Raw genomic sequence first — 19,431 nt, forward strand, 5'->3', positions numbered from 1 at the left:
TCAAGTAGCTAAAGCAAAAGGAAGAAATGATGAAGTAAAAGAACTGAACAGAAGATTTCAAAGGGCGGCTCGAGAAGACAAAGTAAAGTATTATAGTGACATGTGCAAAGAGCTGGAGATAGAAAACCAAAAGCGAAGAACATGCTCAGCAGTTCTCAAGCTGAAAGAACTGAATAAAAAATTCGAGCTTGAGTTGCAGTTTTGAAGGATTCTATGGGCCAAAAATTTTCTGTTCAGCTCTTTTACTTCATCATTTCTTCCATTTGGTTAAATGTAGATACATATACATTTAAAATAGAGTCTTTGATCATTATGATGCAACCTTTCCAATCTCTAGTAATACCTTTGATCTGTGGTCTGTTTTTTATGAGATTACTGTATCTATACCAGCATTCTTTGGGTTACAGGTGCTTAGCATACCGTTTCAGTTATCTAGTGCTGCCATAACAGAAATACCCAAATGTATGGCTTTAACAAATAGAAATTTATTTTCTCACAGTTTAGGAGGCTAGAAGTCCGAATTCTGGGCATTGGCTCTAGGGGAAGGCTTCCTCTCTCTGTGGGCTCTGGAGGAAGGTCTTTGTCTCTTTGAGCTTCTGCTCCTGGAAGATCTTCACGTGGCTTGGCATCTCTCCTCCCCCATTTCTGCTTACTTGCTAGCTTGTTTAATCTCTTCTAGCTCTCAAAAGAAATTGACTTGAGACACACCCTACACTAATACTGTCTCATTAACGTATCACAGAAAATCCATTCCCAAACAAGATTATAACCACAGGTGTTAAACTACACCAAACTTGTTGCCCTGGAGTCAATTCTGACCCATAGTAGCCCTATAAGACAGGACAGTACTGCCCCATAGTGTTTCCAAGGCTGTAATCCTTACGGAAGCCGACTGCCACATCTCTCTCCCTCAGAGCGGCTGGTGGGTTGAAACCACCAGCCTTTCAGTTAGCAGTCAAGTGCTTAACCACTGCGCCACCAGCATAGGGGTTAGGATTTACAACACATATTTTTTGAGGACATAATTCAATCCATAACACTGCCTTTCATGTTTTATTTTTATTTTAGATGTGTCTCTTATAAATGGGTTATAGCTGGATTTTTAAAACCGAGTCTGATATATTTGTTTTTTAATTGGGTCCCTTAGTCCAATATTATCATTTTATTTGGGATTAAATCTATCAATATATATTTTTTTTTTAAATTTTTACTACTGTTTCGATACTGTTTCTTCTTCCCCCCATCCTAAGGTAAAATCACCACAAAGTTATAATAAAGTTAAAAGGAAGATTTTATTTGGCATATATTCAAAGAGGGAAAAGTGAGAAACAGACAAGCATGCTGCCAGAGCCATGTCCGTCCAAGCCCGAGGAATGTTACAGAATCATCGGTATATAGTAACATTACAAAAAACGAAACAAACCCATTGATGTCAAGTCCGACTCATAGAGACCCTATAGGACAGAGTACAACTGCCCCACAGGGTTTCCAAGAAGCACCTGCTGGATTTAAGCTGCCGACCTTTTGGTTAGCAGCCATAGCTCTTAACCGCTACACCACCAGGGCTGTATTAACATTATAAACAGGTAAAATCATTGAAAGCTTCACCTTTTCACGGATTGACTAAAAACTGCTAAATCACCGTGATTCTACATTTTGAATCCTCTTTCTTAATAATCTTTGGTACAGGTTTCAGTATTGATAGTCAGGAGGGTCTTCATTTGTCCATTTGTACGGGCTCTGTTTATAATTTTGTTTATGTCAGTTTCCCTAAAAGATGTTTTCCAAGATTGTCCTAGCTATTATTTTCATATCTCAGGGCCCAGTTGATGTGTCCTTCAGAGTCCTTGTGAGTCCAGCTTCAGCTGGGTCACATTCTTACACTCAAGGACAGGGAGTAATAAATCCAATTTTAATCTCCTAAATCACCCCTTTATTTCCTTGTTTTGCATTAACAGAGTATTTTTATGATTCAATTTTTTTCCTCTGCTTCTTTGGAAGCTATGTACTCTGCTTTTATTCTTTTAATGGCTACTCTTGAAATTATAGCATGTACTCTTATCAGTTTCTAGTGTTAATACTTAACCCTTACACACACACACACACACACACACACACACACAGCCATATGCAGTATATTTGTTAAAGCACAGGAAAATATCTCTAAAAGGATATAGACAAAATCATCTACAGTTGTTTAGAGGAGGGGAGTTAAACTGAACAGGAGGAACGGAGGGCTTTATTCTGCTTATCACAGGGAGTGCATTTACACATTAAATGATAAGAAATTAGTCGTTATTGTTCCTTTGGTATTACGTTGTGTAATTCATTTTTGCATTTGTTAACAGTATATGTTGAACATGGTGCCTTGTCCTTCATATTTAGGGGCTGTATCTGAATAGAAAAAATACAAAGTCTTCTATTTTAAAAACCAAAATAAAAGGAAAAATAAATCTGAATACTGGTATATGGCTTATTTAGTTGTTGGCAATTTGAAATTTAGAAAAGGGGTGGGGAAGGTAGTGGTTTTTTAATCAGTAAAACCAGTTGCCATGGAGTTCATTCCGACTCATAGAGATTCTATAGAGCAGAGGAGAACTGCCCCCATAGGGTTTCTAAGGCTGTAATGTTTATGGAAGCAGACTGCCACATCTTTCTCCTACAGAGTGGCTGGTGGGTTTGAACTGTAGACCTTTTGGTTAGCAGCCAGGTACTTAGTGCCCCCAGCCAAGCACTTAAATCAGTAGAACAATTAGTAAAAGCTGAAGAGGCTAAGGTTGAAGAATTCCGTGCTTATTGGATCTGCAATACCATATAATTCAGGAGGTTGGTTTGCACTGGGCCGGACTTAGGAAATGGGGTATGGTGAGTGAAAGATGGTGTCTTAAAGTTATCTAGTGCTGCTATAACAGAGATTCTTCAAGTGGATGGCTTTAACAAACACAAACATATTCTCTCCTGGTTTAGGAGGCTAGAAGTCCAAATTCCAGGTGCCAGCTCCTGGGGAAGGCTTTCTCTCTTTGTCGGCTCTGGGGAAAGGTCCTTGTCTCCTTTCAACATCTATGGGCCCCGTGTTCCTTGGAAATCTCCATTGGTCTTGGCATCAATCTTCCCCTGGGTCTAGGAGGTTCTCAGTGCAGGGTGGGTGGCTTATCTCCCGGCTCCTCTTTCTTGGTGGTAGGAGGTCCCTCTCTCTCTGCTCAAAAGCTTCTCTTTCCTTTTATCTCTTATAATATAAAAGGTGATGCGGCCACACCCCAGGGAAACTCCCCTTCCAGGGATCAGCACTGTGACCTGAGTAAGGATGCTGCATCCCACGCTAATCCTCTTTAACAAAACCTAATCTTGCCCCATCAAGCACGGCAGAGGTTAGGATTCACAACACATAGGACAATTACGTCGGATCACAAAATGGAGGACAACCACATAATACTGGGAATCATGACACGTTTTGAGGGGACACAATTTAATCCATGACAGAAGGATTAGCAGGAAGTGGTTAGAATATAATGCTAGGATTACACGGAGTTCTCAATAGAGCGGTGTCTGCACAGTGTATATCGCCTTGTTTCATACAGAATGCACTTTCACACACTTAAACGCCATGAGAAAACGCCTCCTCCCTTGATTCAGCGATCTGCCCACCCCTCTTGTTTATGAAGTGAATCCATTTGTTTTAAAATGGACATATTTGTTGATTGAATACAAGTGCTCGCAGACACACACCTGAAAACACTCGACCTCACCCTGCCTGGAGCTTCTTCCCTTGCCTGGTGTCATTTAGGTCTCTGCTCAACTATCACTCGGAAAAGAGGACATAGGTGTAAAACAATTCCCCTGCTCACTTCACCAGCTTTCTTTTCTTTAGAGTATCTACACTATTTGAAATGTTTACTTTTTTCACATGCACCGCTGGAGTATGAGCTGAATGAGAGCAAGGATATCGTCTGAGCATCTCCAACGCCTAGCATGCAACAGGCATTCCTGAATATTTGTTGAATGAACACACTGTCCCGGTGCAGGCGAGTAGCGCACGGGCTGCTGCGGCCACACGACCTCCGCCGACCACGAGCAGCCCTCCCTGCGACGGTGGGCCACCTGGCAAGGGAGCCCCTCGTCTGCTGAGGATGTTCGGCTCTGCAGTGCACCTCGGGCAGACGTCCACAGTCCGAGCTCAAGGCCGGGAGGCGCCTGGCTGGGAGTGACGGGCGCCCGCAAGTCTGGCTCAATCTCCAGGCTTGGCGCCGGACTCCACACCAAGTTCTCCCTACGGCTACAAACTCCCTTCCCCGCGCCCTTAGGGCCGCGGACTGAAGTTCCAACAGGGGCGGAAAAGACTAGGTCTCGTTTCCCGGGACGCTTTAGAGCGCCGCATTCGCCCCGCCTCTTCCGGTCGGGGCCGCGCCGGCTTCTCCAGTCCCACGTGCGTTTTGGCAGGAACCGCCAGGGTCTGTGTAGCCGCTGCCGTCGGGTGAGGTGGCCCCTGTGTAGAGCCCGGAGGGCCCGTGTGGCTACGAGGACGTCACCATGGTGGGTCCTCTCCGGCTCCTCCGAACCTGCTGAGTTCCGGGGAATGTCCTATGGGACAGGCGGGGAGGGCGGTGTCGGGGAGCCGGTGTCGGGCGCCGTGGACCCTGAAACGCGGGGAGAGCACGATGCGAAGTGATTGTCTATTCTCGGCGCCGAGCTGGGTAGGGAGGTGCGGGGAGGCTCGGCCCCGAGTTCCGCGTCTGAGTGCTCCCGTGTCGCCTCCTGTGTCACTAACTTCCCCTGTGTCACCGCCCACTCCTGGGAAAACCGAAATACAGCCCGTTGCCATGGCGTCCGCTCCGACCCCAGCGACCCTGTAGGGCTGAGTAGAACTGCCCCACAGGGTTTCTAAGGAGCGGCTGGTGGATTTGAACTGCTGACCTTTGGTCAGCAGCCGAGCTTTTAACCACCACGGCTCGCTCCTGGAAAAGCCTTTCCTTTCACGCTCGGTGCTCAGCGGCGGGTGTATTGGGGGTTCGCGACGGCTCCACACCCCTGGGCCTTCTGTGCCCGTGGAGACGGCGCGGGCTCACGCCCGTCTTCATTCCGTCCACGACCGCCACCACAGCCCCCCAACGGCGCTTAGACGGTTTTATTAGAATTTAGGTAGATTCGGAAAAAATATTTGAAAGCAATAAGGAGCAATCGTTGATCTCTTATGGAGTTTGATAAATAGGACATAACATAGCTTTGGAAAGCCGCCTCCTTGATCCTGTAACCTTCAGGAGCCGCGCAGAGGTAAACTCATAGCGACTCTACAGGACAATCTCGAACTCCCCATAGGGTGTCCAGGTAGCGGCTGGTGGATTCCATCTGCTGACCCTTTGGTTAGCCGCGGAACGCTTAACCACTGCGCCACCAGCGTTCCGCGTTTAAACTATACATTTATAATTCCCCTTTCCTGGTAGTTCTAGCATGTTTGTATCCCAAAATATTGTTTCTGACTTTTTTCACTTAACATTATATTCTTGGGTATCATTCTTTTTGTGTAGGTACGTTAATTAATTTTTTTCTAAGAAGTTTTTAATAAAAACACCAAAATTGAAAAGTTTATAATCTGATAAAAAGCTATGATACTCTGGCCACAATGTCTTTTGTCCTCTTTCTCTGTGCCTTTTTCTCTTTGTTCCTTTCTTTTTTCATTGTATGCCTGTCATTTTCATTTTTCGTTTCTTACACATTTGTGTAAATTCAGTCTGTTTGCCTGCCACCATTATTGTGTGATTTCCAACATTTTATAATAGAGTTTTCTTTTGTAGCCTTTTCCTTTTTAGACGGAAACAGTAAAACAATGACGTGTGATAGTGTGCGTGTAAGGGGGAGGATGATTTGTCATTTGACTGCAATTGTCCTTGACAAGCAGAACCTGACTTCTGTCAGGCCGTGTGGTAGGAGTATAGGGCTTGGCATAAGAGTCAAGAGAGTGGCCTGTGAATCCATTCTCACTGGCACATTTCTTGTCCTGTCATTTTTCAGATAAAACTCAGCTCATGTTTCTGGTACAGCAACCTCTGGTACTGGAGGTTTTCCATCAAGACTTGTATGTTGGTCAGCATGAGGACTGAGTTTGATCCTCGTCTTTAATGAATTGTGATTGTGGGGAAATTTCTCAACCTTTCAAAGTCTCAGTTGCCCCGTGTATTCTGTGGTGAATAACACTTCATAGAACTGTTGTGAGTGTTGAATATAACGCACTTAGCCCGCTGTGGCGCTCAGGAATGTTCGTGGTTGCAGTTGTTTTTGGCGTTAATAAGAGTAACAGTACCGCTTGTAGTTGTCTGCTTCTATTGCTTTATTCATTTTTGTCTTACTTGGACACTTACAGGTGACTTTGCAAATTTATTTTTCTTCTGTTAGTAGTTAAGGAGAATCTTTTCCTACTAATCCATCCCACAGAACAGTTGTTTATTTTGTATTTTAAAAAATGTTTTTGTGCTTTTAAGTTTGGTGTGAACTCTGTTATTAGACACTCATGAGTATACTCCTTTGTGTATAAGCCTGTTCGAGAATTTAGTGTGTTTTGTTTCTCTCTAGCTAGACTCCAAAAGGTCAGCGGTTTCAATCCACGAGGCACTCCTTGGAAACCCTATGGGGCAGTTCTACTCTGTCCTGTAGGGTCGCCATGAGTCAGAACCGACTCGATAGCACATAACAGCACTAACAACAACAATAATATAACAACAGAACATTGCCTTATACTCTGCCACCGTCGTGGTCATTCATATGTTTGAGTCCGTTGTGATTTCTGTGTCAGTCCATCTCAGTAAAGGTTTCCCTTATTTTCTCTGACCCTCTACCAAACATGATATCCTTTTTTAGTGATTGATCTTTCCTGCGAAGGTGTCCAAAGTAAGTGAGCCAAAGTCTTAAACCATGCTCACTTCTGAGGAGCATTCTGGTTGTATTTCTTCAAGACTGATTCGTTCCTTCTCTGGTAGTCTGTGATATACTCAATATTTTTCGCCAACACCACAATTCCACTACGACAGTTCTGTCTTTTTCATTGTCCAGCTTTCATTTGCATATGAGGCGATTGACAAGCTCAAGCACACCTTAGTCATCAATGTGAAATCCCTGTGTTTTAGAACTTGAAGAGTTCTTTTGCAGCAGATTTGCCCAGTGGAATGTGTCCTTTGATTTCTTGACTGCTGTTTGCAAGGACATTGATTGTTGATCCAAGTAGAATTAAATCCTTGGCAACCTCAATTTTTGTCCATTTATCACGGCGTTACCTATCAGTCCGTTAGTGAGGATTTCTCTTTTCTTTACATTCAGGCGTAATCCATACTGAAGGTTGTAGTGTTTGGTCTTCATCAGGAAGTGCTTCAAGTCCTCTTCATTTTCAGCAAGCAAGGCTGTGTCGTGCATATCGCAGGTTTTTAATGAGTCTTTCTCCAATTCTGATGCCCCGTTCTTCATATAGCACAACTTCTCCCATTATTTGTTCAGTCATTTCAGGAGGTAGCATATGATCAAGAATCTATGTTATTGAAGGAAGAAGTTCAAGCTACGCTGAAGGCATTGATGAAAAACAGGTCTTCAGCAATCAACAGAATACCCGTTGAGATGCTTCAGCAGACGTATGCAGTGCTGGAAGCCCTTACTCGTCTGTGTCAAGAAATTTGGAAGTCAGCTACCTGATCAACTAACTGGAAGAAATCCATACTTGTGCCCATTCCAAAGAAAGGTGATCAAATGGAATATGGAAATTATTAAAGAATATCATTGATATCATATGCTAACAAAATTTTGCTGAAGACAATTCAAAAGTGGCTATAGGTATATGACAGAGAACTGCCAGAAATTCAAGCTGGATTCAGAAGAGGACATGGAACTAGGGCTGTCATTGCTGATATCAGATGGATTTTGGCAGAAAACACAGAATACCAGAAAGATGTATACCTGTGTTTTATCAACTATGTGAATGTATTTGACTGTGTGGATCATAACAAATTATGGATAACATTATGAAGAATAAGAATTCCAGAATACTTAATATTGCTCGTGTGAAGCGTGCATAGATTTAGAGGCGGTTGTTCAAACAGAACAAGGGGATACTGTGTGGTTTAAAATGGGAAGGGTGCGTCAGGGTTGTGCCCTTTCACCTCAGTTCAGTCTGTGCTGAAGCTGCGTTGTAAACCATTGACAGATGAGCCATCATCGTTAGATTTATCCTTGCACATTACTGTGAGCGTGAAGCAGTACTGACTACCTCCATATTCGTTAGGATTACCTGCTCGTAAAAACTTGCTCCTGACAGTAGTGAATCTAAGGAAAAATGTTAGTGAAAATCTACTACTCTGCCAGCCTTTTTTCGGGAACAATATTACATGTACATGGTTTAAAAAGAAGCCAAAACAGTAAAATGGGTGCCCATGAGAAGAGTACTAGTTTACTATTGCTGCTTTAACAAATTAATACAAGCTTAGTGGCTTCAAACAACACAAATTTAATGTAACATATCTGTTGGTCCCAGTCAGAAAATGAGGCTTTACTGAGCTAAAATCAAGGGGTCAACAGGGCTGTTTCTTCAAGAAGCTACAGGGGAGAATCTGCTTCGTTGCCGCCTGGGTGTCAGGAGGAAGCCTGCATTCTTTGGCCCCTGGCCTCTGGCTTCATCTTCAAAGCCAGCAGCGGCACAGCTTCAGTTCTCTTCGTGAGTCTGCATCTGTCCTCATCTCCTTTTTCTGATTCTGACCTTGCAGCCTGCCTTTTACAAGGACTTTGTACTCACATGAGGCCCACCACGTAATCCAGGATAATCTTCCTGTCTCAGGATCCTTAACTTGATCACACCTGCATGGTCCCTTTTGTCATGTAAGGTAGCAGATTCACAGGTTCCATGGGTTAGGATGTGGACTTCTTTGGGGAGGCCATTATTCTTCCTGCTACCCAAAGTAAACTTCCCTCCTGCTCTGTTGCCTAATCGTTTTCTTAGAAACAGCCACTGTTAATAGTTTCTTAGCTAGCCATTCAGAAGTATTTTATATACATGTGCCACCATACATGTATGTCCCCAGCCCCCCTTTTTATATAAATAGTGCAGAAGACAAATGCTTATGCCGCTTGCTTTTTTTCACCTTACTTGATCTCAGAGATCGGTGTGTGTGTGTGTGTGTGTGTGTGTGTGTGTGTGTGTGTGTGTTTTAAACAGCTGATGATAATGTTTGCTTTTCACTGTAATTTATTTAACTGGACTCCTAGTAGACATGTAAGCTATTTCCATTATTTTGCTACTATAGGGACTTCTGCATTGAGTGGTGTTCTTACTTATTTGTATATGTTGAACTATGTAGAATAAAATACTGTAAGTGGAATTCCTTGGTCAAAAGGCACATGCAATTTTTATCTTGATAGAAACTGTCAAATTGCCCTCTGGAAAGATTATACCAATTTGAACCTCCTGTGATATGTGAGACGGCTAACTACCCCCAGCCTCACTGGTTGTTAATTTTTTATCTTTGTCAGTGCGTGGGAAGACCTTCCTCACTGTGAGATTCGTTCACAAAACAAGCAAAAAACTGCTTGTTTCCTCTAGATTTGTATGGTTCCCTTTGTTATGCTTAAATGTGGTTTAATGGGAACTGAATTTAGAATGTGGAGGGATAGACCAACTTTTTAAAAGAGAAATTCATAGGCTTTTAGTTTCATTTAGTTTTTTTTGGAGTGCTTCAAATATTTTATTTAATGCTAATCTAAATCCACTTGTTGTTGGGTGTTGTTGAGTGGATTCCGACTCAGTGATTCCGTGGGACAGTGGAACTGTGCGCCATAGGGTTTTCTTGACTGTAATCTTTACCAGGCAGAATGCCAGGTCCTTCTCCCACCAACTTCACGATCCAACGCCTCCCTGTGGCTCAACCATTAAGCGTCGGGCTGCTAACAAGAAGGTTGGCAGTTGAAACCCACCCGGCGGTACTGTAGAAGAAAGCACTGATCTCACGCTGCAAAAAGTGTAGACTATTTTGTGGGTGAACAAGCAAAAATTCTTCAAAGTGTCTTTGTTTCAAAGTTCTCTTCAGCTGAGAAGAAATTTTTACTTTTTAAAAATTAAGTAAACATTTAGATATTTATCGTGCAATTTTAGCACTAAAATTGGTTAAGCAAACCACCTCTATTTTTTATTGTGCTTCAGGTGAAGGTTTACAGCTCAAGTTAATTTCTCATTCAGAAATTTATACACATGTTGTTTTGTGACATTAGTTGCAATCCCCACAGGGTGACAGCACACTCCCTCTTTCCACTGTGGATTCTCTGTGTCTTTTTGACCAGTTCCTGTCCCTTCCTGCCTTCTCATTCTGCCTCCGGACAGGAGCTGCCCATTTGGTCTCGTATATCTGATTAAACTAAGAAGCATGTTCCTCACATGTATTATTTTTTGTTTTATAGTCCTGTCTAATCTGTGCCTGAAGAGTGGGCTTCAGGAATGGTTTTAGTTCTGAGTTAACAGTTTGTCCAGGGGCCATTGTTTCAGGGGTTCCTCTAGTCTCTGTCAGACCATTAAGGCTGGTCTTTTTACGTGAATTTGAGTTCTGTTCTACATTTTTCTCCTGCTTTGTCTGGGACTCGGAATTGAGTCCACAGCAACGAGTTTGGTTTTTTTGGTTTGAGTATAAGGTATGGAGTCCCTGGGGGCTAGAAACAGTTAAATGCTCGGCTGCTAACCAGAAGCTCGGCAGTTTGAACCCATGTGGCTGCTCCATGGGAGAAAGACTTGGCCCTCTGCTTCTGTGAAGATTGCGGCCAAGAAAACCCTATGGGACAGTCTTCCTTTGTCAAATGGGGTCTCTGTGAGTTGAAAACCACTCACTGGCACCTGACAACAACAATCTATGTGTCCTGTGTTTTTCTACACTTTTAGCCTAAAGCACTGACGGCAAAAAATGGAGGACGGGAAAAGAAGGTCATCCATCCATATAGTAGAAAAGCAGCTCAGATTACGAGAGAGGCCCACAAACAGGAAAAAAAGGAAAAGTAAGTATCTTTTCATCATTTGCATTAGGCATTGGTGAAAAGCCAATGTATATATTTATCCTTCTAACATGTAAGTTTCATCAGTGTCTTTTCCCCTCTTTCTTCAGTAATTATGTATTAAGTATGTTTGAAGCACTGAGGATAAAACAGTGAGCATAGGCTGTGGTCTTACAGAGCTTACATAAAACAGATAAATCAATTTAAATAGCAGGTTGTGATGAGTGCAACTAAGAAAACTTAAAGAGAGTTATGGGATGGAGAAATGCTGTTTTATATAGGGTGGCCATGAAAGGTCCCTGAGGGGGTGAGCTATGCAGATATGGACATACAAAGGTGGTATAGAACCGACGTTTGGACATGTAAAGTCTGGGGGTCAAGGGATAGGTTAGGGAGGTAGATGAATTTGGGAGCCATCGGCATCGAAGTGGGATTTTAAACCATGAGACTAGGAGTAAATGTATACAGGGACAAGAAGAGAGGCAAGGATTGAAGCTGGAGGCCCTCCACTATATGGAGTTTGGGATAAGGAGAAGGATCCAACAAATGAGACTGAGAAGGAGTGGCAAATGAGAAGGAAGAAAAAGACAGTGATGCTTTAAAGAGAAGTGATCAACCTGTGTCATACGCTGTTGATCACCATGAGGACTGAGTACTGACCATCAGATGTAGTGATGTGGAGATCATCAGTAACCTTAGGAGGAGGACTATTGGAGTGGTAATTTCTCTTGTTTCTTTTACTATACGTATTTTTTTAGTTATTTTGTTAGTGGTTGCCCTGGGGTTTACAGTAAACGTCTTATTTTAATCTAGTTTGGAGTATATTGTCTTACTTTCAATGGCATACAAAAATTTGCTTCAGTGTAGCTGCATTCCCATCTCCTCCCATCCCAATTACATTTTTATATGTTATAAGCACATCAACACAGTTTTTATAGTTATTGCTTTATGCATTTGTTTTTTACATTAGAAGAAAAAAAGTATTAGAAACAAAAATGTATGTATATTGCCTTTATAGTTACCTGGGTGGTAAAAATGGTTAACTTGCTCGCTTGCTAACCAAAAGGTTGGTAATTTGAGTCCACCCAGAGCTGCCTTGGAAGAAAGGCCTGGCGATCTACTTTAAAAAAATCAGCTATTGAAAACCCTATGGAGTACATTCTACTCTGACACACCTGGGGTTATCATGAGTCGTAATCAACTTGATGACAACTTGTTTTTTTTTTTTGGTTTTGTATTTACCAAATGGTTTGCACTTGACTACTAACCTAAAGGTTGATGGTTTGAACCCATCCAGTGGCGTAGCGGAAGAAAGACCTGATGACCTGCTTCCGTAAAGATCATAGCCAAGAAAACTCTATGGAGTAGTTCTACTTTGTAACACATGGAGTCTCCATGAGTCGAAAGTGACAGCAACAGGTTGAAGTAATTACCTTTACTGATGCCCTTTATTTCTCAGGTGAATTTGAGTTACATTGTAGTGTTCTTTAATTTCACCCTGAAGGACACTCTTTAGTGTTTCTTGTAGGGCAGGTCTGCTAGCAGCAAATTATTTTAGTTTTGTTTATCTGAGAATGTCTTAATGTTTCCTTCATTTTTCTTTTGCTGAATATAGAATTTTTAGCTGGCAGCCTTTTTCCAGCAGTTTAAATATGTCATCCCACTGTCTTCTGGCCCCCGTGGTTTCTGTGAGAGAAGTCAGCTGTTAATCTTATTGAGGATTTCTTGTACCTGATGAGTCACTTTTCTCTTGAGGCTTTCAAGATTCTCTCTTTGTGTTTGTCTTTGGACAGTTTAACTATGGTGTGCCTACTTGTGGATCTCTTTGAATTTATCCTGCTTGGAGTTTGTTGAGCTTATTGGGTGTATAGATTTTCATCAGATTGGGAAGTTTTTGGCTATTATTTCTTCAGATACTCTTTCTTCCCCTTTCTCTTCTCCTTCTGTGACTCCCATTATGCATATATTGTTACACGTGGTGGTTTCCCACAGGTTTCTGAGGCTCTGCTTGTTTTTTTTTTTTTTAATTCTGCTGATCAGACTGGATAATTTCAATTCACCTGTCTTTAAGTTCTTTCTTCTGCCAGAATTTCTGCTGTTGAAACTTTCTAGTGAATTTTTCATTTCTGTTACTGTACTTTTCAACTTCAGAATTTCTATTTGGTTCATTTTTATAATTTTTATCTCTCAGTTGATATTCTCTATTTGGTGAAACGTTCTCATACTTTCCTTTAATTCTGTAAATACGATTTCCTTTAGTTCTTTGAAAACATTGATAAAAGGCAGGTTAAATTCTTTGTCTGGTAAATCCAAGTCTGGGCTTCCACAGGAATAGTGTCTGTTGTATGCTTTATTTATTTCTGAGTATGGGCCATACTTTCCTGTTTCTTTGTGTCTCATAATCTTCTGTGACAAACTGGACATTTTAAGTAATATAATGTGGCAATTCTGTTAACTGCCCCCCCCCCCAGGTTTGTTGTTACTATTTGTTTGCTTAGTGACTTTCCTGGACTTAGTTTGTAAAGTTTGCATTCTTTATCATGTGTGACCATTGAAGTTTCTGCTCTGTTAGTGGTCTGCTAATGATCGGACAGAGATTTCCTTAAACACCTTTAATCAGTAAATTATATGTAACTAATATTAACGTAGAGTTGCATGTTTTCAAAAGATGGTTGGTGACAGATGGTTGGGACTATACGTAAGATGATAGAAATGAGCCAGCAGGACTTAGTGTGAACTTCAGACACCTATGGCTTCTTGGAAGTCGTTAGCAGCTACCAGATACTGCGTTAGTTATCTATTGGTGTGTAAAAAATTCCACTAAAACTTAGCAGCCTGAAAAACAGACACATACTGTCTCACAGTGTCTGTGGGTTAGGAATCCAGAGGCTACTTAGCTGGGTGCTTCTGGTTCAGTCTTTTGCCAGGCTACAGTCAGGACGCTGGCTGGGACTGTAGTCATCTCAGAGCTCATCAAGGGGAGGATTTGCCTCCTTATCCCTTTACATGGTGTGTCCAGAGCCGTGTTCTTGCATGTTATCCTCTCCGTAGTGGTGCAACATAGCAGCTTGCTTACACCAGAGTAAGGGCTCTGAGATAGAGTGAGAAGAGGGTAGGATGGAGGACAGCCTTTTTGTAACCTCATTTTGGAATGACATCTGTCACTGTTGAACTGTTTTATTAGAAGTACATCACTAGGTCCATGTGCACTCAGCAGGACAAGGACATGAATATCAAGAGGCAAGAATCGTTGGGAACGGTCTTGTTGTTGTTAGGTGCCGTCGAGTTGGCTATGACTCATAGTGACCCGATGTACAACAGAACTAAACACTGCCTGGTCCTGTGCCATCCTCACAGTGGTTGCTGTGTCTGAGTCCGTTTTTGCAGCTACTGTGTCAGCCCATCTCATCAAGGGTCTTCCTTTTTTTCACTGATCCTCTACTTCATTTTGATCATTAAGGTTGTGAGTCAGCTTGGCCAGGCCATGATTCTCAGTGGTTTGACAGTTATGATATAGTTCGGCAGTTGTAAACTGATGTAATCACCTCCGTGATGAGATCTGATATAATGTGATCACCTCCATGATGGGATCTGTTGTGAGTACCCAGTCAGTTGAAAGGAAGTTTCCTTAGGGATGTGGCTTGCATCCAGTATAGGTGGACTTTCTCGCAAGGCTCGTGAGCTTTTGGTCGTTCTGGATCCTGCAGCTGGCTCCCGTCATCTGACCTCTGTTTCTTGGGACTTGCGCTAGCAGTTTACTTGCCAATCTTGGCATTTGTTGACCTCTGCAGCCTGTAAGCCAGAGGCCTGTTGTCTGATGTGCCTATCTTGGGTTCACTAGCCCCTGCAGTTATGTGAGTCAGGAGAAGCCTCCAGCCTGACTCACGGACTTGGGACTTTCCAGCTTCTACAAACGAGTGAGCCACTTCCTTGATATAAGTCTTTCTCTCTCTCTCTATATATATATACGTATGTGGATGCTTTACTGGTTTTGCTTCTCTAGAGAACCCAGCCTAAGACATTTACCAAGCATGATGTCCTTCTCCAGAGACTGGTCCCTCCTGATAACATGTCCAAGGTATGTGAGGTGAAATCTTGCCATCCTCGCGTCCAAGGAGCGTTCTGGCTGCACTTCTTCCAAGACAGGTTTGTTTGTTCTTTTGGCAGTCCGTGGTATATTCAGTATTCTTTGTCAACACCATAATTCAAAAACATCAATCAATTCTTCTTTGGTCTTTCTTATTCGTAGTCCAGCTTTCTCATGCATGTGAGGTGATTGAAAATTCCGTGGCTTGGTTCAGGCGCACCCTAGTCTTCAAGGTGCTGTGTTTGCTTTTTAACACTTTAAAGAGGTCTTTGCAGCAGATTTGTCCAATGTAGTATGTCATTTGATTTCTTGACTGTTGCTTCCATGGATGTTGATTGTGGATCCAAGTAGAATGGAATCCTTGACAATGTCAGTCTTTTCTCCATTTATCATGATTTTGCTTACTGGCCCAGTTCTGTGGATTTTTATTTTCTTTATGTTGAGGTGTAATCCATACTGAAGGCTGTAGTCTTTGATCTTCATCAGTAAATACTTCAAGTCCTCTTCGCCTTCAGCAAGCAAGATTGTGTTATCTGCATATCAGAGGTTGTCATTGAGTCTTCCTCCATTTCTAATGCCCCATTCTTCTTCATACAGTCCAGCTTCTCAGATTTGTTCAGTATACAGATTGGATAAGTATAGTGAAAGGATACAACCTTGACGCATACCTTTCCTGATTTTGAACCAGGCAGTATCCTTTTTCTGTCTGAACGACTGCTTCTTGGTCTAAGTAGAGCTTCCTCATGAGCACAATTAAGTGTTCTGAAATTCCCATTCTTCACAATGTCATCCATAATTTGTTATGACCACACAGTGCCGTGCCTTTGCATAGTCAGTAAAACACAGGCAAACATCTTTCTGGTATACTCTGCTTTCAGCCAGGATCCATCTGACATCAGCAACGATATCCTTTGTTCCATGCCCTCTTCTGAATCTGGCTGGAATTTTGGCAGTTCCCTGTTGATATACTGCTGCAACTGTTTTTGAATTATCCTCAGCAAAATTTTACTTGTGTGTGATGTTAATGATATTGTTCGATAATTCCCGCATTCTGTTGGATCACCTTTTCTTTGGAAGGCATAAATATGGATCTCTTCCAGTTGGTTGGCCAGGTAGCTAGCCATCTTCCAAATTTCTTAGCATAGACAAGTGAGCACCTCCAGCACTGCATCCGTTCATTGAAACATCTCAATCGGTATGCTATCAATTCCTGGAACCTTGTGTTTTGCAGTGCCTTCAGTTCGGCTTGGGCTTCTTCCTTGATTACCACTGGTTCTTGATCATATGGTATGTCCTGAAAAGTTTGAATGTCAACCAGTTCTTTTTGGTATAGTGCCTCTGTGTATCCTTCCATCTTCTTTTGAGGCTTTCTGTGTTGTTCAATAGTTTCCCCATAGAATCCTTCAAGATTGTAACTCGAGGCTTGAATTTTTTCTTCAGTTCTTTCAGCTTGAGAAATGCCGAGCGTGTTCTTCCTTTTTGGTTTTCTATCTCCAGGTCTCTGTGCATGTCAGTATTATACTTTACTTTGTCTCTTTGGCCCGCCCTTTGAAATCTTCTGCTCAGCTCCTTTACTTCATCATTTCTTCCTTTTGTTTTAGCTACTCGACATTCAAAAGCAAGTGTCAGAGTCTCTTCTGACATCTATTTTGGTCTTTTCTTTCTCTCCTGTCTTTTTAACAACCTCTTGCTTCTTTCAGGTATGATGTCCTTGATGTCATCCCACAACTTGCCTAATCTTGAGTCATTAATGTTCAGTGTCAAATCTGTTGTTGAGATGGTCTCTAAATTCAGGTGGGATATACTCAAGGTCGTACTTTGGCTCTCGTGGGCTTGTTCTAATTTTCTTCAGTTTCAACTTGAACTTGCATATGAGCAGTTCATGGTCTGTCTCACAGTCGGCCCCGGGCCTTGTTCTGACTCATGATATTGAGCTTTTCCATCATCTCTTTACACAAATGTAGTCAGTTTGATTCCTGTGTATTCCATCTGGTGACTCTAGGAGGATAGTCACCATTTAGGTTGTTGAGAAAAGGTATTTGCAATGAATTAGTCTCCCGTCATATAATCTCCGGAGTTGTTTCTGTCACCAAGGCCTCATTTTCCAACTACAGATCCTCCTTCTTTGTTTCCAACTTTCACATTCCAATCACCAGTAATTATCAATGCGTCTTGATTACATGTGTGATCAATTTTAGACTGCGGAAATTGATAAAAAATCTTCAGTTTATTCACCTTTGGCAGTAGCAGTTGCTATGCAAATTTGAGTAATAGTTGTGTTATCTGGTCTTCCTTGTAGGTATATGGATATTGGCTTACCCCTGACAGTGTTGCGCTTCAGCATAGATCTCGACATGTTCTTTCTGACAGTGAATGTGATGCCGTTTCTTTTCAATTTGTCATTCTCAGCAGAGTAGACCATATGATTGTCTGATTCAGAATGGCCAGTACCAGTCCATTTCAGCTCACTAATGCCTAGGATATTGATCTTGTTAGGTTCCATTTAATTTTTGATGACTTCTTATTTTCCTAGATTCTTACTTGGTACGTTCTGTGTTCCCAGTTATTAATGGATATTTGCAGCTGTTTCTTCTCATTTTGAGTTGTGCCGCATCAGCAAATGAAGATCCCGAAAGCTTTTCTTATCTGTGTCATTAGGGATGACTGCTTTGAAGAGGCACCGTTCCCCAGTTGTCTTTGAGTGCCCTCCAACCTGAGGGGCTCATCTTCCGGCGCTTTATCAGACAGTGTTCTGCTGCTATTCGTAAGGTTTTCAATGGCCTCTTTTTTCAAAAGCAGGCCGCCAGGTCTTCCATCCTAGTCTGTCTTCGTCTGGAAGCTCCGCTGCAGCCTGTCTGTCATGGGTGACCCTGCTGGTATTTGAATCCCGGTGGCACAGCTTCCAGCATCACAGCAACACACAGGCCCCACAGTAGGACAAACTGACAGACGTGTGCTTGGATAGCACCATCTTTTAGAGGTATCTGCCTACTGAAGATACTTTGTCTAGTCCTCAGATCCAAGTGAGTTTTCTAGGGAACCAAGGAAGCCAGGTTACCTGGAGTGTCCGCTTGCCGAACTTTTCCACAGAACTCAGGATTCTTTGTGTCACTTCTGGGGTTTTGTTTTGGGGTGAAGGAGAGGTAGGGGGAGGACAGGGAGGGTTAGAGTACTGTGCCTCGTGACCAGTGGTAGGTAGGGATTGACTTTTAATGAAGGACTCTGTTTATGTAAAGATGCTGCAAAGGGGAATAGCAACACTAGGGTGTGATGTCAAAGGAGCGCTACGTCTTCAGCGTTTGAAAAGCTCTGCTCTAGAACTGTATGAAATAGCGCGTCTGTTCATAAGAAACTAGTGTGGTTTGAAGATGAGCACATTCCAGGTGATGCACAGTTCATGGGTGAGCATGCCTTTGTATGTGACGTGATTTTGACTTTATGATGTTCTCACCTGAGCGGTATTTTGTTGCTGTGCACCGACCTCTCTTGTCCTGCTGGGTGCATAGCGAGGAACTCTAGATACCAGATGAAAACGACTCAGTATGGAAATTAACAGAGAAACTAAGCATTAGGGGCAAGAATGTAGGAAATAACTGCCTTTGAGAATTAATATAGTTGGATCTCCTCACTTAAAAATGTCTCCTTTTTAAACATCACGTCCGCACGGTGTTGTGTGCCGTCGAGTCAGTTCTGGCTCATGATGACCTTATGTGACAGTAGAGCTGCCCCAGGATTTCCTAGGCTGTAATCTTTACAGGAGCGGATCTCCAGGTCTTTTCTCCCACGGAGCAGCTGAGTGGGTTTGAAATACGGACCTTGGGTTAGCAGCCAAGTACTTAACCATTGCGCCACCAGGGTTCCTTCATTCACACGTTAATTCTGTCTTAATGTTTCCATGTTTACATTCAGTTACAGTTTTAGATAATTCTCAAGTCTGTCTACTTTCCTTTATTCCAGTTGTTACCACTCTAGTTCAGGCCGCAGCGAGTCCATTCAGGATTATTGCAACTGACACCTAACTTCAGTCTTGCAGTTGTTAGTTGTCCTTCCCTTTTACTGCTGAGTACTATTCCATTGTATGACTATACCAGTAATTTATCATGGACATTTGGGTGGTTTCCAGTTTCTGACTGTTACCTGAGGCTGGCAAATTACAGGGCCAGCCACCTGTTTTTACGTAAAATAAAGTTTCATTTGAAAATAGTTGTGCCCATTTGTTTATGTATGTCTATGACTTAAAAAATGTTTTCTCTTTAAAAATCACATTCACATATTGTCTACCTTAATGAGAATGCTTTCATTTTTATTTTCTGTGTTATTAACTGTATTCTTAAAGGCAGTTG

At 42.3% G+C, this 19,431-nt stretch overlaps 1 protein-coding gene across 1 annotated transcript in view; it reads left to right on the forward strand.

The window, feature by feature from the left end:
* The first annotated feature begins 4,411 nt into the window (after positions 1-4,411).
* Positions 4,412-19,431, forward strand: part of TMA16 (translation machinery associated 16 homolog) — a 36,184-nt gene continuing 21,164 nt past the window's right edge. Inside the window, exons 1-2 of the mRNA XM_023736620.1 lie at positions 4,412-4,530; positions 10,892-11,004. Coding sequence (XP_023592388.1) covers positions 4,528-4,530; positions 10,892-11,004 — 116 coding nt within the window. The 5' untranslated portion in view covers positions 4,412-4,527. The remainder of the gene's footprint in view (positions 4,531-10,891; positions 11,005-19,431) is intronic.

This window comes from Trichechus manatus, unplaced genomic scaffold (genome assembly GCF_000243295.1).
Source record: "Trichechus manatus latirostris isolate Lorelei unplaced genomic scaffold, TriManLat1.0 scaffold00089, whole genome shotgun sequence".
Lineage (NCBI taxonomy): Eukaryota > Metazoa > Chordata > Mammalia > Sirenia > Trichechidae > Trichechus > Trichechus manatus.